Source organism: Scyliorhinus torazame, chromosome 16 (genome assembly GCF_047496885.1).
Source record: "Scyliorhinus torazame isolate Kashiwa2021f chromosome 16, sScyTor2.1, whole genome shotgun sequence".
NCBI lineage: Eukaryota > Metazoa > Chordata > Chondrichthyes > Carcharhiniformes > Scyliorhinidae > Scyliorhinus > Scyliorhinus torazame.
In genome coordinates this window covers 89,958,461-89,981,423 of record NC_092722.1, presented here as the reverse complement: position 1 = coordinate 89,981,423, position 22,963 = coordinate 89,958,461, and the positions used below count along the sequence as shown (strand labels likewise).

Genomic DNA, 22,963 nt, shown 5'->3' with positions numbered 1-22,963 from the left:
CATTATTTCCCTTCGCCTTGAGGGTATCGGAAACTCTGCAAGGAAAGTGATTTGGGCTTCTCCAAATTCACTTTCAGCTAGGTCCATCACCAAACCCGCCTCCTGAAGTCAATCGAAGAACCCCATACGATGTTTTAAATGCTCTTTCCATGTCTGGAAGTTGGAAATAAAAGCAGATTGTCCCTCTTTCTCCATGCAATCCTTCAATGGTGGGACAGGGTAAGAGTCCGTTCTTGTAACTGCATTCACCTTTCTATAGTCCACACACCACCGTTGGGTACTGTGTGGTTTAGGTACCATCACGATAGGTGAGCTCCATTGGCTGCAACCCACTTCAATTATGCCATTCTTCAGCATACTCTCAATCTCTCTGTTAACCTGTGCCAATTTTAAAGGATTAAGCCTATATGGATGTTGTTTGATAGGAACAGCATTTCCCACATCTACATCAGATATAGCCTTTTACTACTTCCCAATTTATCTCTACAAACTTGCCCATGTGATATCAATAACTCTTTCAGGTCAGTTTGTTTTTCCTCTGGGAGGTAACTTAACAATTTATCGCAATTTTTAAGAACATCCTCATTTTCCAATTTAATTTGAGGTATGTCAAATTCACAGTCGTCTGGATTTGGTTCGTCACTTTTGAGTTAGAATCATTAAAATCTCCTTTTTCTCTCCTTCCCTTTCAAAGTACCTTTTAAGCATATTCACATGACACACTCGGTGAGTCTCCCTTCTATCTGGTGTTTTTATCACATAATTCACCTCACTTAATTTCCCTTCAATCTGATACGGTCCACAAAACCTAGCTTTTAAAGGCTCCCCTACCACTAGTAACAACACTAAAACTTTATCCCCACTAGCAAAACTACGAACTTTGGATTTCTTGTCCGCTACCCGTTTCATCACATTTTGTGCAACTTTCAAATGTTGTTTAGCCAATTCACCTGCTCTATTTAATCGTTCCCTAAATTTGACACGTAATGTAATTTCCGATTTCTCACCCACCAATTTTTCCTTAATTTAAATGGTCCTCTTACCTCATGACCAAAAATTAGTTCAAAAGGACTAAATTTGGTAGACTCATTAGATGCATCCCTAATTGCAAACCATACGAATGGGATTCCTTTATCCCAATCCTCTGGATAATCTTGACAATACGCCCTCAACATTGTCTTTAATGTCTGATGCCACCTTTCTAACACTCCCTGCGATTCTAGATGGTACCAGTTGATTTAAATTGTTTTATTCCTCAGCTATCCATAACTTCTTTGAATAACTTTGAAGTAAAATTTGTTCCTTGATCCGATTGAATTTCTGTGGGTAGTCCATATCTAGTAAAGAATTTAAGTAACTCTTCCACAATCCTTTTAGCTGTAATATTACTTACTGGAATGGCCTGTACTTGGAAACCTAGTAGACACATCCATTACAGTCAAAAGATATTGATTCCCACTTTTTGTTTGAGGAAGCGGTCCTACGCAATCAATTAGGACCCTTGTAAAAGGTTCCTCAAATGCTGGAATGGGTATTAAGGGCGCTGGTTTTATCACTGCTTGAGGTTTCCCTATCACTTGGCATGTGTGACATGATTGACAAAATTTAAAAAACTGCATCTTTATGTAGTCCAGGCCAATAAATATGTTTCTGGATTTTAGCTTGAGTTTTCCTTATTCCCAAATGACCTCCCACTGGTACCCCATGTGCAACTCGCAACACCTCCTTTCTATACCCTACCGGCAATACTACTTGATGAACCTCTGCCCACTTTTCATCCGCCTGCATATGTACAGGGCTCCATTTTCTCATCAAGACATCATTTTTACGGTAATAACTGGTATACTCTCAGATTCCTCTTCCGTATATGCTTTCTGATATATCCATTTTATTTCTACATCTTTCTGTTGTAACTCCGCCAATTTTCTTGGAACTAAAAATATTTGCCTCATCCTCCACCTGTTCTTGTTCTTTTTCAACCATCTGATCAAAAATCGTTTCTGATAATTGCACTTCAACTTCATCTTCACTCTTTGATTTCTCCTCTTGTCTTAACCTGTGACTGTGCGACCTTGTTACTACACAATCCAGAAAAATCCCAGGATATTCGTCCTTCAACCTTTCAGTTGACTGATTTTCCACTGGCTTAGCAATCATAGTAGGCATCACTCCCACCTGCGATCCAGCTATATCATTACCCAAGATAAACTGTATTCCTGGACAAAATAGTTTATCTATTACTCCTACTACCACTTCACCACTCTTCACTGGACTTTCCAACCTTACCTTATATAATGGAATGCTACTCCTCTCACCCTGAATTCCACTTATCACCACCTTTTCTGGCAACATTCTTCCCAAACTACATAATTCCTCATCTCTTACCATTAAAGATTGACTAGCCCCTGTATCTCTTAAAATTGTGACTTCTTTACCTGCTCCTCCTGATACACATGAGTAAACTTTACCCACACAAGTAAATTTTTTTAAGACATCTGGCACCTTCTTAACAATTACTTCTTGAACAGGCTGTACAATTGTTTGCACCTCCTTTTCTTCCCTTGGGCTTTTCTTTACCACTCTAACAAACCCCACTGTATTATCCTGCTTTACCACATCAGCCTTCCCAGTGCTTTTCTTCAACCACCAACACTGTGACTTTACATGGCCTAGTTTATTACAGTGAAAACATCTGAAACTTTTCATTTCTTTTCCACCCTCCTGGATTTCTTTTTTAATCTGAGGTACACTCTCTTTATTGTCACCCATCACATCACCTTTACCTTTACCACTTGAGTATTTCTCATGTCCCCAGTTTCTATCCCTCACCGGCTGAAACTGATGTCGGAAACCAATCTTTGATTTATGAACTAATTCATAATCATCTGCCATTTCCGCTGCTAATCTCGCTGTTTTAACCCTCTGTTCTTCCACGAGTTCTCACTACATCAGGAATTGAATTTTTTAACTCCTCCAAAAGTATAATTTCTCTGAGAGCTTCATACGTTTGGTCTATTTTCAAAGCCCTTATCCACCTCACAAAATTACTCTGTTTGAGCCTTTCAAACTCCATGTATGTTTGACCAAATTCTTTCCTTAAATTTCTAAACCTTTGTCTATAAGCTTCAGGCACTAGCTCATATGCACTTAAGATGGATTTCTTCACCTCCTCATACGTTCCAGATACCTCCGGTAGTGATGCAAACACTTCACTAGCTCTACCTACCAGCTTTGTTTGAATCAGTAACATCCACATGTCCTGTGGCCATTTCATTTGTTTAGCTACCTTCTCAAATGAAATGAAAAAGGCTTTCACTTCCTTCTTGTCAAACCTCGGCAATGCTTGGACATATTTAAATAGATTCCCACCAAGCCTTCGACAATGACGCTCTTTCTCACTATCCTCATCACTATCATCCAACTGTACGTTTCCTTTTACGTCTGCCAATTTTAACTGATTGTCATGTTTCATGGCCATTTTCTGAAGTTCAAACTCCCTATCTTTATCGTTTTCCCTGATCTGTATCTCCCTTTCTTTTTCTTTTTGTTCTGCAAGGGCTATTCTTTCTTTTCTCCTTTCTTCTCTCTCCTTTTCTTTTTCCTCTCTCTCTCTTTCTCTTTCTTTTTCCTCTCTCTCACTCTCATATTCAAGCCGCTTTAATTATTTCTCGTGTTCCATTTGTTTAATTTGCAACTGAATTTTTTGCCATTTCCAATGAGTCAAACCCTATCTCAGGCAACTTTAAATGCTCAACCATCGCCATAATGACCTCATCTTTTCGCATTTTGTCAGGTAATGTTAACTGCAATGTTCTTGCCAAATATATTAGTCTGCTTTTCGTTTCTGTCCGTAAAGTACTACGTGTGATATTCTCCACCCCAAAAAACTTCTGAGCCTCTGAAAGAGCCATTGTTCACCGCACTCTCCCCACTTAAACTAAAATACCACACCGGAAAAGCAACAATCCTTCATTGTCTTTAAGTTCACAAAAGCCAATCCAATAGATAAACTTTTATCCCGGACGAGCCCCCAATTGTTATGGGCGAGGTGTTTTCAGAACCCCAAAATGTATCACGGAGTTCAACCCTTTAATGTATTTGTTGCTTTTCCTAGCACACGGCTTTTTCCCTAGGTGTGGGATTACAATTATGGACACGTGGAGTTTTAAAACACAAAACACAGTTTATTCCATGAACTCAACTTAACATCTTAAATAAACATTGGATCCCTTAACACCCCTTACTTCAAAGATAACTCAGAAAATATTGCAACAGTAAATAATGCCTTAAAATGTTCCTTCAAACTTCCAAGAGACTTAACACCTTTAAACAAAATCACATCAGGTTAAAGGCTTTACTTTAAATCACCCAAATGATCCAGAGATAGTCTTTCATGGCAGAGATCCAGCTCACTGCAAAACACAGACACTCCCCAAACTCTTTTTCCTTCTGTAATGATCCACAGAAGGCAGGGGTTCCGTCACCACACCAGTATTTATTTGCAATAACTTATATACAAGAGCAGCTCCAAACAGTGCTGCCAGCATTCCAGTCAACTTAATACTGCCTCACAAATGGGCGCCCTCAATGAGCTATCATTGAGGGAGCACATACTCCAATTGGCCGACCAATAATGCCAATTGGAGGCCATTACACCCCTCCCCCCAAGGTCCAAGGAATTCCTGCCAGCTGGCATTCCTCGGAGCTTCTTCCTGCTCCTCCTGTCCGGGTCTGTCACCTCTGTGTCGTCCGCCGGGTCGTTCGCCGACGTGGGTGGGGTGCCCTTATAGGTGCCCGTCTTTTCCTTGACGACCTCCTTGGAAGTTGTACTTCCTCCTCCTCGGGGAGAGGTGTCGCGGCGGCCTCGTCGAACGTGTCCATCTCCGACTCTGACGACTGGATGACAGGGTCTGGAGAAATTGCTCGGGGCTGGGGTGTGGGTATCTTTCCCGTCTGAGCTATCCCAGCTTGAGGCGGTCCTGCTTCGACTGCCTCCGGGTGTGGTTCTGCTGCCCTTATTTGGTCTAGGTGTTTCTTCAGCACCTTACCTCCTATCGAAACTTTTCTGATCTGGGCCCTGTTTGGGACTCTACCGTGCCTCCCATAATTCTTGACCCAAACCGGTGCCCCCACCTGGAAATGTCTCTGCTGCCGACTATTATCATGCACCCTGCGTTGGACTCCTGGACCGTGGTGGGAGCTGGGGCTTCTTTTATTGCCCTTACTCGGTCTTCCAATGGGTGTAAGCCCGACTCGTCTACTTTATATCCCAGGTACGTCACTTGTGGGGCCAGAAAAACACACCCATGTCCCATCTCTTAAAGTCCTCCTCCATCTGTTCCACCAACCGCGTTAAATTAAGCCTATGTAGCGTACCCCAATTCTTGGCTATCTGGATCCCCAAGTACCGAAAGTCCCTTGTTACCTTCCTCAACGGTAAATCCTCTATTTCTCTGCTCTGCTCCCCTGGATGCACCACAAACAACTCACTTTTCCCCATGGTCAGTTTATACCCTGAAAAATCCCCAAACTCCCCAAGTATCCGCATTATCTCTGGCATCCCCTCCGCCGGGTCCGCCACATATAGCAACAAATCATCCGCATACAGAGACATCCGGTGTTCTTCTCCTTCCCTGAGTACTCCCCTCCACTTCCTGGAACCCCTCAATGCTATGGCCAGGGGTTCAATCGCCAGTGCAAACAATAACGGGGACAGAGGACATCCCTGCCTCGTCCCTCTATGGAGCCGAAAATAATCAGACCCCCGTCCATTCGTGACCATGCTCGCCATCGGGGCCCTATACAGCAACTGTACCCATCTGATATACCCATCTCCAAAGCCAAATCTCCTCAGCACCTCCCACAAATAATCCCACTCCACTCTAATCAAATGCTTTCTCGGCATCCATCGCCACCACTATCTCCGCTTTCCCCTCTGGTGGGGGCATCATCATTACCCCTAGCAGCCTCCGTATATTTGTATTCAGCTGTCTCCCCTTCACAAACCCAGTTTGGTCCTCATGAACCACCCCCGGGACACAATCCTCTATCCTCGTTGCCATTACCTTGGCCAGAATCTTAGCGTCCACATTCAGGAGGGAAATGGGCCTATAGGACCCGCATTGCAGCGGGTCTTTTTCCTTCTTTAGGAGGAGCGATATCGTTGCCTCTGACATAGTCGGGGGCAGCTGCCCCCTTTCCCTCGCCTCATTGAAGGTTCTCATCAGTAGCGGGGCCAGCAAGTCCATATATTTCCTATAGAATTCAACTGGGAATCCGTCTGGTCCCGGGGCCTTCCCCGCCTGCATGCTCCCAATCCCTTTCACTACTTCCTCCGTCTCAATCTGTGCTCCCAGTCCCGCCCTCTCCTGCTCCTCCACCTTAGGAAATTCCAGCTGATCCAGAAAGCACATCATTCTCTCCTTCCCATCCGGGGGCTGAGCTTCACATAATCTTTCATAAAATGCCTTGAACACTCCATTCACTCTCTCCGCTCCCCGCTCCATCTCTCCCTCCTCGTCTCTCACCCCCCCTATCTCCCTCGCTCTTCCCCTTTTCCTCAGTTGGTGGGCCAGCAACCTGCTCCCCATATTCGTACTGTACACCCTGTGACTTCCTCCATTGTGCCTCTGCATTACCCGTAGTCAACAAGTCAAATTCTACATGTAGCCTTTGCCTTTCCCTGTACAGTCCCTCCTCCGGTGCCTCCACATATTGTCTGTCCACCCTCAGAAGTTCTTTCAACAACCGCTCCCTTTCCCTACCCTCCTGCTTTCCTTTATGTGCCCTAATAGATATCAGCTCCCCTCTAACCACTGCCTTCAGCGCCTCCCAGACCACTCCCACCTGAACCTCCCCAGTATCATTGAGTTCCAAGTACCTTTCAATACACCCCCTCACCCTTAAACACACCCCCTCATCTGCCAATAATCCCATGTCCATTCTCTAGGGTGGACGCTGTTGTTTTTCCTCCCCTATCTCCAGGTCCACCCAATGTGGAGCGTGATCCGAAATAGCTATAGCCGTGTACTCCGTCCCCGTCACCTTCGGGATCACTGCCCTTCCCAAAACAAAAAAGTCTATTCGTGAATAAACTTTGTGGACATAGGAGAAAAACGAAAACTCCTTACTACTCCTCCCATCTGCTCCATAAAGTCCTTAAGCACCCTAGCTGCAGCCGGCCTCCTTCCGGTCCTGGACCTCGATCTGTCCAGCCCTGGGTCCAGCACCGTATTAAAATCTCCACCCATTACCAACTTCCCCACCTCTAGGTCCGGGATACGTCCTAACATACGCCTCATAAAGTTGGCATCATCCCAGTTCGGGGCATATACGTTCACTAAGACCACCGCCTCCCCTTGCAATTTGCCACTCACCATCACGTATCTGCCCCCACTATCCGCCACTATGGTCTTTGCCTCAAACATTACCCGCTTCCCCACTAGTATAGCCACCCCCCTGTTTTTTGCGTCTAGCCCCGAATGAAACACCTGCCCCACCCATCCTTTGCGTAGTCTGACCTGGTCTATCAGTTTCAGATGCGTCTCCTGGAGCATAACCACATCTGCCTTAAGTTTCTTTAGGTGTGCGAGTACCCGTGCCCTCTTAATCGGCCCGTTCAGCCCTCTCACATTCCACGGGATCAGCCGGGTTGGGGGGCTCTTTACACCGCCCCCCCCCCCCCCCCCCCCTTGTCGACTAGCCATCTCCTTTTTCAATTCAGCTCCTCACCCGGTTCCCACGTAGCCGTATCTCCCCCCAACGGCGCCCTCCCGCCCCGACCACCCCACCCCATATCAGCTCCCCCTTCTCCCAGCAGCAGCAACCCAGTTAACCCCACCCCGCCCGCTAGATCCCTCACTAGCGTAATTGCACCCCCCATGTTGCTCCCAGAAGTCAGCAAACTCTGGCGACCTTGGCTTCCCCCCGTGACCTCGGCTCGCACTGTGCGAGGCCCCCTCCTTCCTGCTTCCCTGTTTCCGCCATGATTACCATAGCGCGGGAACAAAGCCAGCGCTTCCCATTTGGCCCCGCCCCCAATGGCCGGCGCCTCCAGCTCCTCATCCTCCCTCCCCTCCTCCCCCACGACATGGGGAAGAGAGAAAAGTTACAGTTTCGCAGGATTAACAACTTGGGAAATCATCTCTTCCCCCTTTTCCCCCCCCCTTCACCCCACATATTCACCCCACCACTTTGTCCCAAACGTTCTTTTTCTAGCCCGCTTATTCCAGTTTCTCCTCGACAATAAATGTCCACGCCTTTTCTGCCGTTTCAAAGTAGTGGTGTTTCCCTTGATGTGTGACCCACAGTCTTGCCGGCTGCAGCATTCCAAATTTAACCTTCCTTTTGTGCAGCACCGCCTTGGCCCGATTAAAGCTTGCCCTCCTTCTCGCCACTCCGCACTCCAATCTTGATCACCGCGTTCTCCCACCTACTGCTCCGAGTTTTCTTTGCCCATCTGAGGACCATCTCTCTGTCCTTCTATCAGAGAAATCTCACCACTATGGCTCGAGGAATTTCTCCAGCCCTCGGTCTTCGCGCCATAACTCAATAGGCTCCCTCCACCTCCAGCGGGCCCGTTGGGGCCTCCGAACCCATTTACGAGTGCAGCATCGTGCTCACATATGCCCCGACGTCCGCCCTTTCTGCACCTCCGGGAAGACCAAGAATCCTTAAATTCTTCCTCCTCGCATTCTCCAGCACCTCCAGCCTTTCCACACACCTTTTGTGTTGTGCCTCGTGCTTCTCTGTCTTCACCACCAGGCCCTGTATGTCGTCCTCATTCTCAGCAGCCTTTGCCTTCATGACCCGAAGCTCCTGCTCCTGGATCTTTTGCTCCTCCTTTAGCCCTTCAATCGCCTGTCATATCGGGGCCAACAGCTCCTTCTTCATCTCCTTTTTAAGTTCTTCCACGCAACGCCGCAGGAACTCTTGTTGGTCAGGGCCCCATATTAAACTGCCTCCTTCCGACGCCATCTTGCTTTGTGCCTGCCTTCCTGGCCGCTGCTCTAGAGGATCCACCGCAATCCGGCGACTTTCCTCTCCTTTTTCCATCCGTGTCCAGGGGGGATTCCCTTCTGGTTTACCACAGTGTTTTTAGCCGTTAAAATTGCCGTTGGGGCTCCTATTAAGAGCCCAAAAGTCCGTTCCACCGGGAGCTGCCGAAACGTGCGACTTAGCTGGTCATCGCCGCACCCGGAAGTCCACATTTTTCTCTTTTCACCCGTACGCCTGCCTTTGCGAAACGCCTGAGCACTTCCTCCAGGTTCCTGAAGTGTTCCCTGTTTGTCCTCCCCGTGATTAAGACATCGTCCAAATAAATCGCCACCTGCGGTAGTCCCTGCAGACTATTTTCCATCGTGCGCTGGAATATAGCGCAGGCTGATGACACTCCGAAGGGTAGCCTAGTATAACGAAAAAGTCCCTTCAGGGTGTTGATCGTAGCGAACTTCTGGGAATCCTTGTCCAGTTTTAACTGCAGGTAGGCGTGGCTCATGTCCAGTTTTGTGAACAAAAGCCCACCTTCCAATTTGGCATATAGGTCGTCTATTTTTGGGATCGGGTATTTGTCCAGCAGTGCGTATTTGTTTACCGTCTGTCTGAAATCTCCACAGAGACGTATCGAGCCGTCTGGCTTCAAAATTGGTACCACCGGCGCTGCCCATTCCGAGAACTGTACTGGTCTGATAATGCAGCCGCGCCGTAACCTTTCTATTTCAACATCTACTTTCTTCCTTAATGCAAAAGGTACCGGCCTGACCTTACAAAATTTCGGAAGGGCTTCTGGGTCCACGTGCAAAGTTGCTTTGGTGCCTATAATTTCCCCCAAACCTTCTTGGAAGACCTCCGGGTATTCTTGGAGTACTCCACCAAATGCCCGCTTCCATTCTGGAAAATTTTCATCCAATCTAAGTTTAGGTCTTTCAGCCAGTTCCGTCCTACTAAGTTCGGTCCGGAGCCCCCTACTATCGTCAATGGTAATCTGAGCAATTGTTTGTCAAATTCCACGGGTACATGAGTCGTGCCTAGAACTCCCAGGGGCTCCCCAGTGTAGGTTTTCAGTTTTGTCGATGTTTTTGTTAGGGTTAGTGGCTGGAGTCCATCTTTGATTTTTTTAAAATGCTGCCACTCCCATTGCTGATACGGCCGCACCCGTGTCTATTTCCATTATTATCGGCCGACCGTTCACCCATGGGGTAATCTTAATAGGTTCTGCTTTCTTTGTCACAATATTATATAACTGTTACCCTTCGGAGGAGGATGGGGCATCTAGGTTGTGTACTTCCCTGCGTCCCCACCTGCTATTCCTCTTTTGCCACCTCCTTCTAGGGTTTTTGTCGCTGTTACCCCACTCTGTCTGGTGCCAGAAACGGTCCTTCTCAGTTGGGGGAGCCTCAGCCGGTAGTTCCCTCTGTCTCCAGTTAGTCCTAGCAGACTTGGGGGCAGTTCTGGGGTTTTCCTTTGGCCCTCTGTTCCTCAGGCTTTTCTTGAGGGCGGCTATCTAGTAGCTGGACCCATTGTGGTAGTCCCTCTCCCAGGTATCTACCTCCATTGGCGTGCCCTGTAGTTCCTGCACCCCACTTGCTGCCTTTTCTAGGGACAGTGCGAGCTGTAACGCCCGCCTGCAGTCTAGCTGCGTTTCCGCCAACAGGCGCTTCTGTATTTGGAGGTCATTTATGCCACACACTAACCGGTCCCGAAGCATTTCATTTAGCGTCGGGCCGAACTCACATTTTTCCGCCAGCCTTCTCAGGCGGGTCAAGAAATTTGTGACTGACTCTCTGTCTTCCCGCTACGTTGAGTAGAATCTGTATCTACGCAAAATGAGGGGTGGCTTTGGGGTCATAGTGCTCTTCCACCAATTTCGTTAATTCTTGGAAAGGTATCGTGTCCGGTGTATCGGGATAACTTAGACTACGTATAATGGCGAAGGCTGAGGGTCCACAAGCCGACAGCAGTATAACCCGTTTCCTTCCATCCTCCGTTATCTCATTGGCCTGGAAAAAGTAACACATTCTCTCCACATACTGGGACCAGTCCTCAATAGTCGGGTCGAATGCATCCAACTTCCCAAAAAGAGGCATTTTTGAAAGAGCAAGCTTACCCTCCGAGTGCGGCAGCTGGCCTCCGCAAGGTTCTTTGTTTACCTCATCGCCACTGTAATGATCCACAGGAGGCAGAGGTTCCGTCACCACATCAGTATTTATTTGCAATAACTTATGTACAAGAGCAGCTCCAAACAGTGATGCTAGCATTCCAGTCAACTTAAGACTGCCTCACAAAGCCTACATGGCCCCTTCAATGAGCTATCATTGAGGGAGCTCATACTCCAATTCGCCAATCAATAATGCCAATTGGAGGTCATTACACCTTCAAACTGCAAAACTAAACTGCAAAATGGCTGACCTGACCTCAGCTCCACCCATTCTCTGACATCACTGTTTTCTTAAAGGCACATTGCTTAAGCAAGTCTTAAAGGTACTCTCACATGTCATTATTTTAAAAAATGATTTGGACGAGTGAACTAAATGTTTTATCTCCAAATTTGCAAGCTCATCTTGCATCATTGACTTTGTCTTTATGTGCTGTGGTTGTGTAACCTACCTCTTCACTCACCTGATGAAGGAGCTGTGCTCCGAAAGCTAGTGATCGAAATAAACCTGTTGGACTTTAATCTGGTGTTGTAAGACTTCTGACTGTGCCCACCCCAGTCCAACCCCAGCATCTCCACATCTTGATCAGCCATGATGATAATGAATGGTGGAGCAGGCTCGAAGGGTTGAATAGCCTCTTCCTCCTTCTATGTAAGTGTGTCACTGTCATGTGAGAGTACCTTTAAGAAATGGATGGTTAAGCAATGTACCTTTAAGAAATGGAGCTGATCATATTGCTGAAGTGATGTCAGAGGGTGGGGGAGCTGAGCTCCCTTCTGCTCTTTGAGTTTCAGTTTGAGAGAGCAGCTTGGGTGTGTCTGTGTGTTTCCAGTGAGCTGCGTGAAGAAAGCAAAGGGCTGTAGCTGAAGTAACCAAAAGCAGCAGCACGGCTGAACTTTTTCTCACTATATATATTGAATGTAACCTAATGTGCTCCTGTTTTGAAGGTTGGTTAAGTCTTTTGGATGTTAAAAGGACAGCTGAAACGATTACTTAGTCTTTGGGGGTTATCTTTGAATTAATTGGTGTTAAAATATTCAATGGTTGTTTTCAAAAGGTTAACTTGAGTTGATAGAATAAATATTGTTTTGTTTTAAAAATTTATGGTGTCTCACACCTGTAGAGTGCGCCGTGTGCTCCCCACACCACAATCTATTAAAAGTTGTGGGTCAGTTGAACTCCATGCTGCACTTTGGGGGTTCTCTAAACTCTGACCCATAACAGTCACACACTGTCACAGTAAAGACACTTTGTTTATTTATTGTAACTCATATGTTCCTACAGGACGATGTTGGTGAACTGGATTGGGATCGGCAGGAAGAGCTGAAAATCCAACTTAAAAAAGAAGAGGAGGAAAAAGAGCAGGGGAGGAAAAGTGCTGTGCTATTTGGATCTAGTGAAACATTTGATTTGATTCAGTCTGTTGAGGAGAAGGTGAGCTGCACTTACCCTGTGGATTTTACCAAAGCCCGTGAGGTGTTCTTGGTTGGACAGAACTATGTGCAAGAGGCGAAGGAATTCTTTCAGCTGGATGACCATGTGACGGACCACATTGAGGTAGTTCAGGATCACAGTGCGCTATTCAAGACCCTGGCATTTTTTGAAGAGGACCAAGAGAGACGTTGCAAGATGCATAAACGACGCATAGACATGCTGGAAGCGGTCTACAAAGAGGTAAACCCACAGTATTACCTCTTGGTCTGTCGGCAGCTTCAGTTTGAGATAGGAGATGCATTCTATGAAATGATGGAGCTAAAGGTCTCTATTGCCAACCGGCTGGATGAGCTAGATAGTCATAACATCAAGAAAATAAACCACCTGGTACAGTCAGCCATTACCTACTACAACCTCTTCCTCGAATCACTGAAGAACTCGGAAAAGAAATTTCCGGAGCTGCTGGAGGCTGATGTTCTGCGGCCAGCACTGGTTTGCAAGTTTCGCATTGGTTGGTTATACAGTAAGATGATCACTTCTGACCCCAAGACACAGCTGGGCAACCTGGAGCAGTCAGTGGATTGTTACCGCTTTGTGGTGGATTACTGTAAAAGGCAGCCTGAGGCTGCTAAGGTGATGGAACCCGAGCTGGAGCTCTGTGCTGAGATGGCCACCCTACTGCCAGCAAGAATGGAGAAGCTGCGGGCTAAATTAGTGGCATTTGTCTAATGGCAATGACTGAACTGCTCCGGGGAGATGCTTTATAACCTTGTCCCAATTGCTGTAACTTCCCAGTGCAATAAACATAGCTGACATACTCAGCTCAGTTGCCATTGTGCTTTGTCTCCAGATGTAAATAGAAAAAAGCCTTCCATTTATGTTTTATTCTTTCATGGAAATGAACATCGCTAGCAAGGCAGTATTTATTGCCCATCCACAATTGTTCTTGAGAAGGGGATAGTGAGCCTCCTATTTAACGGCTGCAGTTCATGTGGTGTAGCCACAGCAGGATCCAGGATTTTGACCCAGCGTCATTGAAGGAACGACGATATAGTTCAAGTCAGGATGGTGAGTGACTTGGATGGTAACTTGCAGGTGGTGGTGGTCCCACACATCTGCTACTGTTATTCTTCTTGTTGGCAGAAATCATGCTGCCAAAGGAGTCTTGATGAGTTGCTGGAGTGCATCTTGTAAATGCTACACTCTGCTGCCACTGTGTGCTGAAGTTTGAATGTTAAAAGTGGTGTGGGCTGCTGACAAAGCTCTTTTGTCCTGGATAGTGCATTGATCGTGTTGGAGCTGCACTCATCCGGGCAAGTGGAGAGTATTCCATCACACTCCTGACTTGTGCCTTGTAGATGGTGGACAGCCTTTGGGGAGTCGGGGGGTGCAAAGAACAATGCAGCACAGGAACAGGCCCTTCGGCCCTCCAAGCCTGTACCGGTCATGATATCACCCTTGGCCAAAACCCTCAGCACTTCCTGGTGCTGTTTTCCTCTATACCCATCCTAACCATGTATTTATCGTACGAAGTCTTACGACACCAGGTTAAAGTCCAACAGGTTTGTTTCGATGTCACTAGCTTTCGGAGCGCTGCTCCTTCCTCAGGTGAATGAATAGGTATGTTCCAGAAACACATATATAGACAAATTCAAAGATGCCAAACAATGCTTGGAATGCGACCATTAGCAGGTGATTAAATCTTTACAGATCCAGAGATGGGGTGACCCCAGGTTAAAGAGGTGTGAATTGCATCAAGCCAGGACAGTTGGTAGGATTTTGCAGGCCAGATGGTGGGGGATGAATGTAATGCGACATGAATCCCAGGTCCCGGTTGAGGCCGCACTCATGTGTGCGGAACGTGGCTATAAGTTTCTGCTCGGCGATTCTGCGTTGTCGCGCGTCCTGAAGGCCGCCTTGGAGAACGCTTACCCGGAGATCAGAGGCTGAATGCCCTTGACTGCTGAAGTGTTCCCCGACTGGAAGGGAACATTCCTGCCTGGTGATTGTTGCGCGATGTCCGTTCATTCGTTGTCGCAGCGTCTGCATGGTCTCGCCAATGTACCACGCTTCGGGACATCCTTTCCTGCAGCGTTTGAGGTAGACAACGTTGGCCGAGTCGCACGAGTATGTACCGCGTACCTGGTGGGTGGTGTTCTCACGTGTAATAGTGGTATCCATGTCGATGATCTGGCACGTCTTGCAGAGATTGCCATGGCAGGGTTGTGTGGTGTCGTGGTCACTGTTCTGAAGACTGGGTAGTTTGCTGCAAACAATGGTTCGTTTGAGGTTGCGCGGTTGTTTGAAGGCAAGTAGTGGGGGTGTGGGGATGACCTTGGCAAGATGTTCATCGTCATCAATGATGTGTTGAAGGCTGTGAAGAAGATGACGTAGTTTCTCCGCTCCGGGGAAGTACTGGACGACGAAGGGTATTCTGTCGGTTGTGTCCCATGTTTGTCTTCTGAGGAGGTCGGTGCGGTTTTTCGCTGTGGCGCGTTGGAACTGTCGATCGATGAGTCGAGTGCCATATCCCGTTCGTACGAGGGCATCTTTCAACGTCTGTAGATGGCTGTTACGCTCCTCCTCGTCTGAGCAGATCCTGTGTATACGGAGCACTTGTCCATAGGGGATGGCTTCTTTAATGTGTTTAGGGTGGAAGCTGGAGAAGTGGAGCATCATGAGGTTGATCCGTGGGTTTGCGGTAAAGCGAAGTGCTGAGGTGACCGTCCTTGATGGAGACGAGTGTGTCCAAGAATGCAACTGATTTTGGAGAGTAGTCCATGGTGAGTCTGATGGTTGGATGGAACTTATTAATGTCATCGTGTAGTCGTTTCAGTGATTCTTCTCCGTGGGTCCAAAGGAAAAAAATGTCATCGATGTATCTGGTGTATAACGTCGGTTGAAGGTCCTGTGCGGTGAGTAGGTCCTGTTCAAACTTGTGCATGAAGATATTGGCGTATTGGGGTGCAAATTTGGTCCCCATGGCTGTTCCGTGCGTCTGGATGAAGAACTTGTTGTCGAAGGTGAAGACGTTGTGATCCAGAATGAAGCGGATGAGTTGCAGAATTGCGTCTGGAGATTGGCAGTTGTCGGTGTTGAGTACTGAGGCTGTTGCAGCAATGCCGTCGTCATGGGGGATGCTGGTGTAGAGTGCCGAGACGTCCATTGTGACGAGGAATGTTCCTGGTTCAACTGGTCCATGGGTGCTGAGTTTCTGTAGGAAGTCCATCGTGTCGCGACAGAAGCTGGGCGTACCTTGTACGATGGGTTTCAAGATGCCCTCGATGTAGCCAGAAAGGTTCTCACACAAGGTCCCATTGCCTGAAACGATAGGGCGGCCTGGTGTGTTGGCCTTATGTATTTTCGGGAGGCAGTAGAGATCTCCAATGCGGGGAGTACGTGGGATGAGAGCACGTAGGGTGCTCTGAAGATCTGGATCCAAGGTCTTGATCAGTCTGTTAAGTTGGCGGATGTGTTCCTTGGTCGGATCTGCGGGTAACTGTCTGTAGTGTTCTTGGTTGTTCAGTTGTCGGTACTCCGAAAGCTAGTGACATCGAAACAAACCTGTTGGACTTTAACCTGGTGTCGTAAGACTTCGTACTGTGCTCACCCCAGTCCAACGCCGGCATCTCCACATCATGTATTTATCAACATGCCTTTTGAACGCCGTTAATGTATCTGCTTCCACAACCTCCCCTGTCATTTCTCTGCCCAAAGTCTCCAACCTATGTCCTGCTGTGTCCTCTGACAATCCTCAACACTATCTGCCACTCCACCAACCTTGATGTTATCCGCGAACTTACTAATCAGACCATAGAACATAGAACAATACAGCGCAGTACAGGCCCTTCGGCCCACGATGTTGCACCGAGACAAAAGCCATCTATGCCATTATCATCCATATGTTTATCCAATAAACTTTTAAATGCCCTCAATGTTGGCGAGTTCACTACTGTAGCAGGTAGGGCATTCCACGGCCTCACTACTCTTTGCGTAAAGAACCTACCTCTGACCTCTGTCCTCTATATCTATTACCCCTCAGTTTAAAGTTATGTCCCCTCGTGCCAGCCATTTCCATCCGCGGGAGAAGGCTCTCACTGTCCACCCTATCCAACCCCCTGATCATTTTGTATGCCTCTATTAAGTCTCCTCTTAACCTTCTTCTCTCCAACGAAAACAACCTCAAGTCCATCAGCCTTTCCTCATAAGATTTTCCCTCCATACCAGGCAACATCCTGGTAAATCTCCTCTGCACCCGCTCCAAAGCCTCCACGTCCTTCCTATAATGCGGTGACCAGAACTGTACGCAATACTCCAAATGCGGCCGTACCAGAGTTCTGTACAGCTGCAACATGACCTCCCGACTCCGGAACTCAATCCCTCTACCAATAAAGGCCAACACTCCATAGGCCTTCTTCACAACCCTATCAACCTGGGTGGCAACTTTCAGGGATCTATGTACATGAACACCTAGATCCCTCTGCTCATCCACACTTTCAAGAACTTTACCATCAGCCAAATATTCCGCATTCCTGTTATTCCTTCCAAAGTGAATCACCTCACACTTCTCTACATTAAACTCCATTTGCCACCTCTCAACCCAGCTCTGCAGCTTATCTATATCCCTCTGTAACCTGCTACATCCTTCCACACTATCGACAACACCACCGACTTTAGTATCGTCTGCCAATTTACCAGCTACATTTTCCTCCAAATCATTTATGTATATGGCAAACAACAGAGGCCCCAGCACCGATACCTGTGGAACACCATGAATCACAACCTTCCATTCAGAAAAACACCCTTCTACTGCTACCCTCTGCCTTCTGTGACCAAGCCAGTTGTGTATCCATCATGCCACCTCACCTCTGATCCCGTCTGCCATGAGGCACCTATTCAAAGGCTTTACGGAAGTCTGTGTAAACAACATCCACCGCCCTCCCATCATCAATCAACTTGTCACCTCCTCAGAAAACTCTATCAAGTTAGTGAGGCATGACCTCCCCATCACAAAATCATGCTGTCTATTGCTAATGAAACCATTTCTTTCCAAATGGGTATAAATCCTTTCCCTGAGAATTCGCTCCAATAATTATTGTACCTACTACCGACATGAGGCTCACCGGCCTATAGTTTCCAGGATTATCCCTGCTACCTTTGTAGCCACCTAAATTGGCCAACTCCCGATTTAAAATGGCGAATGGCAAAGGCTGATGGGAAAGTCAGCCAACATAGACAGACGCCAGCAGCTGCAGGTTTGCTGTGTATTTACCTCTGCAAAGGCCAGACAACATCGATACCAGCAACCATCAGCATAACAAAGTAACAGTCATCTGCATACTAATGAGCAATCCCCGGGAACAATAAGTAACATTTTGGACACGCAAAGCAAAGCCAGACTCCTCGGTGGCAGCAGGAGCCAACACAAAGGAGGTGAACGAGCACCATCGATCAGGGAACAGCTCCAGTATTGGAGAAAATCGAACCAAGCGATTGGGACAAAGTCCAATCACTTGGGACCAGGTACAGGGTCTGCCCCGAAAGGCGGGAAGCCCCTGGGGACTATAAGAGTTAAGCCCCAAGTTCAAATCGCGCTCTTCACCTCTTCTTCCTGCCCGGGTCACCCAGCAACACGAACCAACATTGACCATGACCGATGCAGATGACTGAAGTAAGTCTTAATTCAACGCTCGCTACGGGATAGGCGCTCCTAGCTACCAATCCGTACCAACTTCGAATCCCGCAGACTCAGAACCCGAACGAAAGGCCATTTGTTCCCCTGACCTGGTGGGCCAGTCCTAAGTTAAGTATAGGTCTGTTAGTTATAGTAGCTTAGACGTAGAATTTGTGCATGAGTAGCGATTACTGTGTATAATAAATGTGCTTTGATTTAAATCTTACTAATCGGTGTATTGGGTTATTGATCATTACTCGGACTTGAACCTCGTGGCGGTACCATAAAGATACCTGGCGACTCGAGAGCAAAGGTAATAAAACAGAGCAATTGAACCAAGGAGAAAATCAGCAACATTATTTGGCGACATCCTAACGGGACCCGATCTAGAAATGGCATAACCACTCCGGGAGAACCCAAGAATTTGAATTAGAGATCCAATTGGGAACAGAAAACCACAAGCGTTCAAGCTGTTCTGATCAATACTCATAATTCGGAAGTGTGTGTATGCATGCGTAACTAACAGGGCGATAAGGTAAAACTGATAGATTTTTTGTTGCGACAAAACTGTTGGGAGTTTGTATATCGGAAAGTAGCGAAAGCCGTACCCATATTTACAGTACCGCCTGAATACCCCTGTCCCAAATTTGAAGAGCAGCATTCGGATAGGAAAGATGGCCATGCAGGCTCATGAACCCAGAGGAATTTGCGGTCGCAGCGACCAGCAGCAGTAGAGTGGGACAATGTCCCATTTGGGAGGAAGAGATCAGGAAATATCTCAAAGGGAAAGGATGGCCCCTTTGGAATGAATTCTGTGACAACGAGGAATCAGGCCCCGGGAGTATAGGACATACTTGGTGGGAGAACCTGAGCGAGATCCACTAAAAGAGCTTAGGGAAAGCTCGCAGGCCGATAGCAATCGTGTACTGCTTGGCACAATTGCGAGGCACAGAGGAGGACGTTAGGACGCTCCGGAAATAGGTTGAGTAAGGTCGATGTAAGCGAGGTAGAAAAGGAGAATTTAGAATTGAGAAGGAAATTGGCAGCAAAAGAGGTGGATGATGCCAAAAGGGCACACCAGTCTTGTCTGGTGCACTTAAGCAGCTTCCAGTCTCAATACGAAAAGGCCTATCAGGACACGCAACGGGCAGTCCTGGTACATGAAGAAACAGAAAAGCAGGTAGAAACATTACAGAGACAGTGTAGCGATCTAAAGGCAGCATTAAGAGCACTCCATACTGCCACCACAGAACAAAGACAAAGCACGCTAGATCACGCAAAGTGCCGCAATCGCTGCTTTCAGTTCAGAAAGGCTTCCCGGAAACCTTTGGAACAAAGTTAGATCAGGAACACGACCCTGATTGGGAAGAATTGAATGAAACAGCGCAGAGATAGGTTCAGGGAACATGTGCGCAGGGAAAGCCACAAAAGAGGAAAGCGCCCCAACCCCCCACAGAGCAGATAGTTCAGGCTCCAATGAGCCCAGTCACCACCCACCGCACAGCCACATCGGACGATGCGGAATTTCTATACTCCACCCCCTTAACAGTGACCCAATTACGGGACGCGTGCGAGAGAATCACACCGTTCCTCCCCACCTGAGACCCCCACCATTTCTTTGCCACAGTCAAACATCAGGCGGCAATGTACGGCCTGGATGAGCGAGAGCATGTAAAGCTCACAGTTTTAAGTTTAGACCCTTCAGTAGCCGCAGCCCTTCCCGACCCACAGAATGTAGGAGGAGGCACCCTTGCAGAAATGCATACCACGATCCTGGATGCGATCGGGTATAACCGGGGTGACCCCGTAGATGGCCTCAACAAATGTAGGCAAAAGAAAGCCGAGCACCCCACAGCGTTTGCTGGACACCTGTGGATCCACTTTGCAGCAATCTTTGGAGACTTAGACCGTGCCCATTTGTCCCCAGACAACATGGCCAAATGGACCCGCACCCTTATCTCCCATGCCACATAAACAGGACAGAAAGCTTGCGCCAATTATGATCCCTCAGAGGAGGCCATAACGAGAAGTGGGTAGTAAAAAGATTGTCCCGCGCCTGGGAGCAATCTGTACAAAGCAAACCCGCAGTCAAAAGTCCAGAGGAAAAGCAGGCCGACGCAGATATACAGGCAGTAAAAACACACCAGAATCCCACATGGGTAAATGAAGGAAAGAACAGCCCCCACCCAAGTCACAGGAGTGTTACAACTGTGGACATTTAGGACACTTCGCAAGAGCGTGCAATGCCCCTAGAAAGCACCAGCGAGCCCAGCAGACTCTGAGTAAGAAGAAGACAGAGCCCATTCATAGTGTTAGCGCCCGTTCAGATCAGACGGACCTGACCAGAACAGACTGACGGTGTACGGGCTCCCCCAGTTGGGTCTGCGACACCCTTTGGGATAGGTCCAGACGACCGGTAGTTGCAGCGAAAATTCGGGGACAGCCTATCGAATTTCTATGGGACACAGGAGGGTCCCGCACCACGATAAATTCCTCCACCCTGTTTCAAAAGGACACGTGGCCCACTACAGCCACCATCACCCTCAGCGGCTTTACAGGGACACATCACAGCCCCTGTACCCATTCAAATCGGTACCATCACCACCATGCACCCCGTAGTTTTAGTTGACCAGCCCCACACAGCAGAACACATTCTGGGAATCGATTTTATGAATTCCCACAACTTATCATTTGATCCAGTCAACCAGTGTGTCTGGAAAATGGCAAAGTCTGCAAGAGCCCCCGCAACGCTCAACATAGGAGAATACGCGAACAAAATTAGCGCAGTAGGCGAATTTTGGTTCAACCCGACCACGCTTAGTACGGACCAGCAGGTTAGGGCAGTTCTGCAAAAGAACAGGGCAGCATTTGCGACCTACAAGCACGACTTAGGGCAGCACGGCGGCATTGTGGATAGCACAATTGCTTCACAGCTCCAGGGTCCTAGGTTCAATTCCGGCTTGTGTCACTGTCTGTGTGGAGTCTGCACATCCTCCCCGTGTGTGCGTGGGTTTCCTCCGGGTGCTCCGGTTTCCTCCCACAGTCCAAATATTAGGTGGATTGGCCATGATAAATTGCCCGTAGTGTCCAAAATTGCCCTTAGTGTTGGGTGGGGTTGCTGGGTTGTGGGGATAGGGTATAGGTGTTTGACCTTGGGTAGGGTGCTCTTTCTAAGAGCTGGTGCAGACTCGATGGGCCAAATGGCCTCTTTCTGCACTGTAAATTCTATGAAGTCCCGAGACCATGCTCAAGCAGGGCCTCAATTCCCAATTCTTTACGGTTTTGGATGTCAGTAATGGATTCTGGTCCATTCCATTGGCAAAGGCGTGCCTGTACGAATTTGTCTTCACCTTTAAAAATCAGCAGTACATGTGGACATGCCTGCCACAAGGATTCCACAACTCCCCCTCCATTTTCCACCGACAGCTGGCAAATGGTTTAGCCAAATTCTCTCGCCCCGAAAGTCTTCTGTCCGAACTCCTCAAACTCTTACATTCAATCGGTTGTAAAGTCAACCCCAAAAAGGCCAAGATTTTGGAAGATAAAGTGATATATTTGGGAACAATTATCACACATGGTAAACGCGAGATTGAGCATAAAAGGATTGACTCGATTGCTAAATTGCCCCTTCCCCAGAATGTTTCAGCCCTCCGGTCGTTTTTAGGACTGGTTGGCTACTGCCGAAACCACTTTGACGGTTTCGCCAGCAAGGCAGCACCCCTCTCAGACCTCCTAAAGAAAGGAGCCCCCTGGGAATGGCTTCCGCAGCATACGGATGCTGTGGATGCGTTGAAGCAATCACTCATAGCCGCCCCCGCACTACAAGTTCCAGACCCGCTTTCCCCTTACGCTATAGAGGTAGCAACCACAGACCCTTTTGGCCGTGCTCCTCCAGGAACGGCACGAACAATTAAGGCCCGTAGCTTACGCCTCCAGAATTTTAGATGCTGTGGAGCAGGGATTTTCAGCCTGTGAGAGTATTTTGGGCAGTTCAGTATTTTTCATATATTACCGGACTGAACCCCATCACAATTCTCACCCAACCTTTACTGGCCGGACGACTCAAGGACGGTACAGTAAGCCAGATTAGAGCAGCGAGATGGACCCTTCTCTTGCAGGGACGGGACATCACTGTTAAAAGGACAAAGACGCACACCGTTTTAGCCGACAACTTACAATACCCCGGAACCCCCCTTGAATGCGAAATTATCTCTCCACACTACAACACAGGCCCCTTTATTGCTAAGACACCCCCCAGAAAGATAGGTAGTTCAACCCAGAGCCCCCAGCACACAGACAGGTGTGAGCCCATAAGGATCTTGGATGGGAAGCGCATAACAGGTTGCGGTATCTATGTCGAGGACGTGCAGGGACGCGCCCTCGAAATATCAATAAAACTGCCAGGCCATTTAGGTGCGCAGGCAGCAGAGCTTGCGGCCATCGCATATATAGTGGAACACCCAGATTCCTTCCCCAGCCCAGCAGACATACACTCGGACACCCTCGATGGCTTCAATAGCCTCACGGAATTCCTGCCCCTGTGGAAAGCAAGAGGATTTGTTTCCGCAGACGGAAAACCCCTCCACTCAGCCCCATTGCTCCGTCACATTTTAGAGAGAGCACAGAACAGGACTTTTGGGACAGTCAAAGTTCGTAGTCACCACCGTTCCTCCCCCCCCTGGAAATGTAAAAGCCGACGTAC

General features: G+C 47.9%; 1 protein-coding gene across 2 annotated transcripts in view; it reads left to right on the top strand.

The window, feature by feature from the left end:
- The window catches only part of LOC140392938 (KIF-binding protein-like), a 206,699-nt gene extending 193,291 nt beyond the window's left edge, over nucleotides 1-13,408 (top strand). For both annotated transcript variants that reach the window (XM_072478723.1, XM_072478722.1), the window contains one exon: nucleotides 12,438-13,408. In XM_072478723.1, the coding sequence (XP_072334824.1) occupies nucleotides 12,438-13,316 (879 nt within the window). In that variant the 3' untranslated portion in view covers nucleotides 13,317-13,408. The remainder of the gene's footprint in view (nucleotides 1-12,437) is intronic.
- Nucleotides 13,409-22,963: the final 9,555 nt, after the last annotated feature.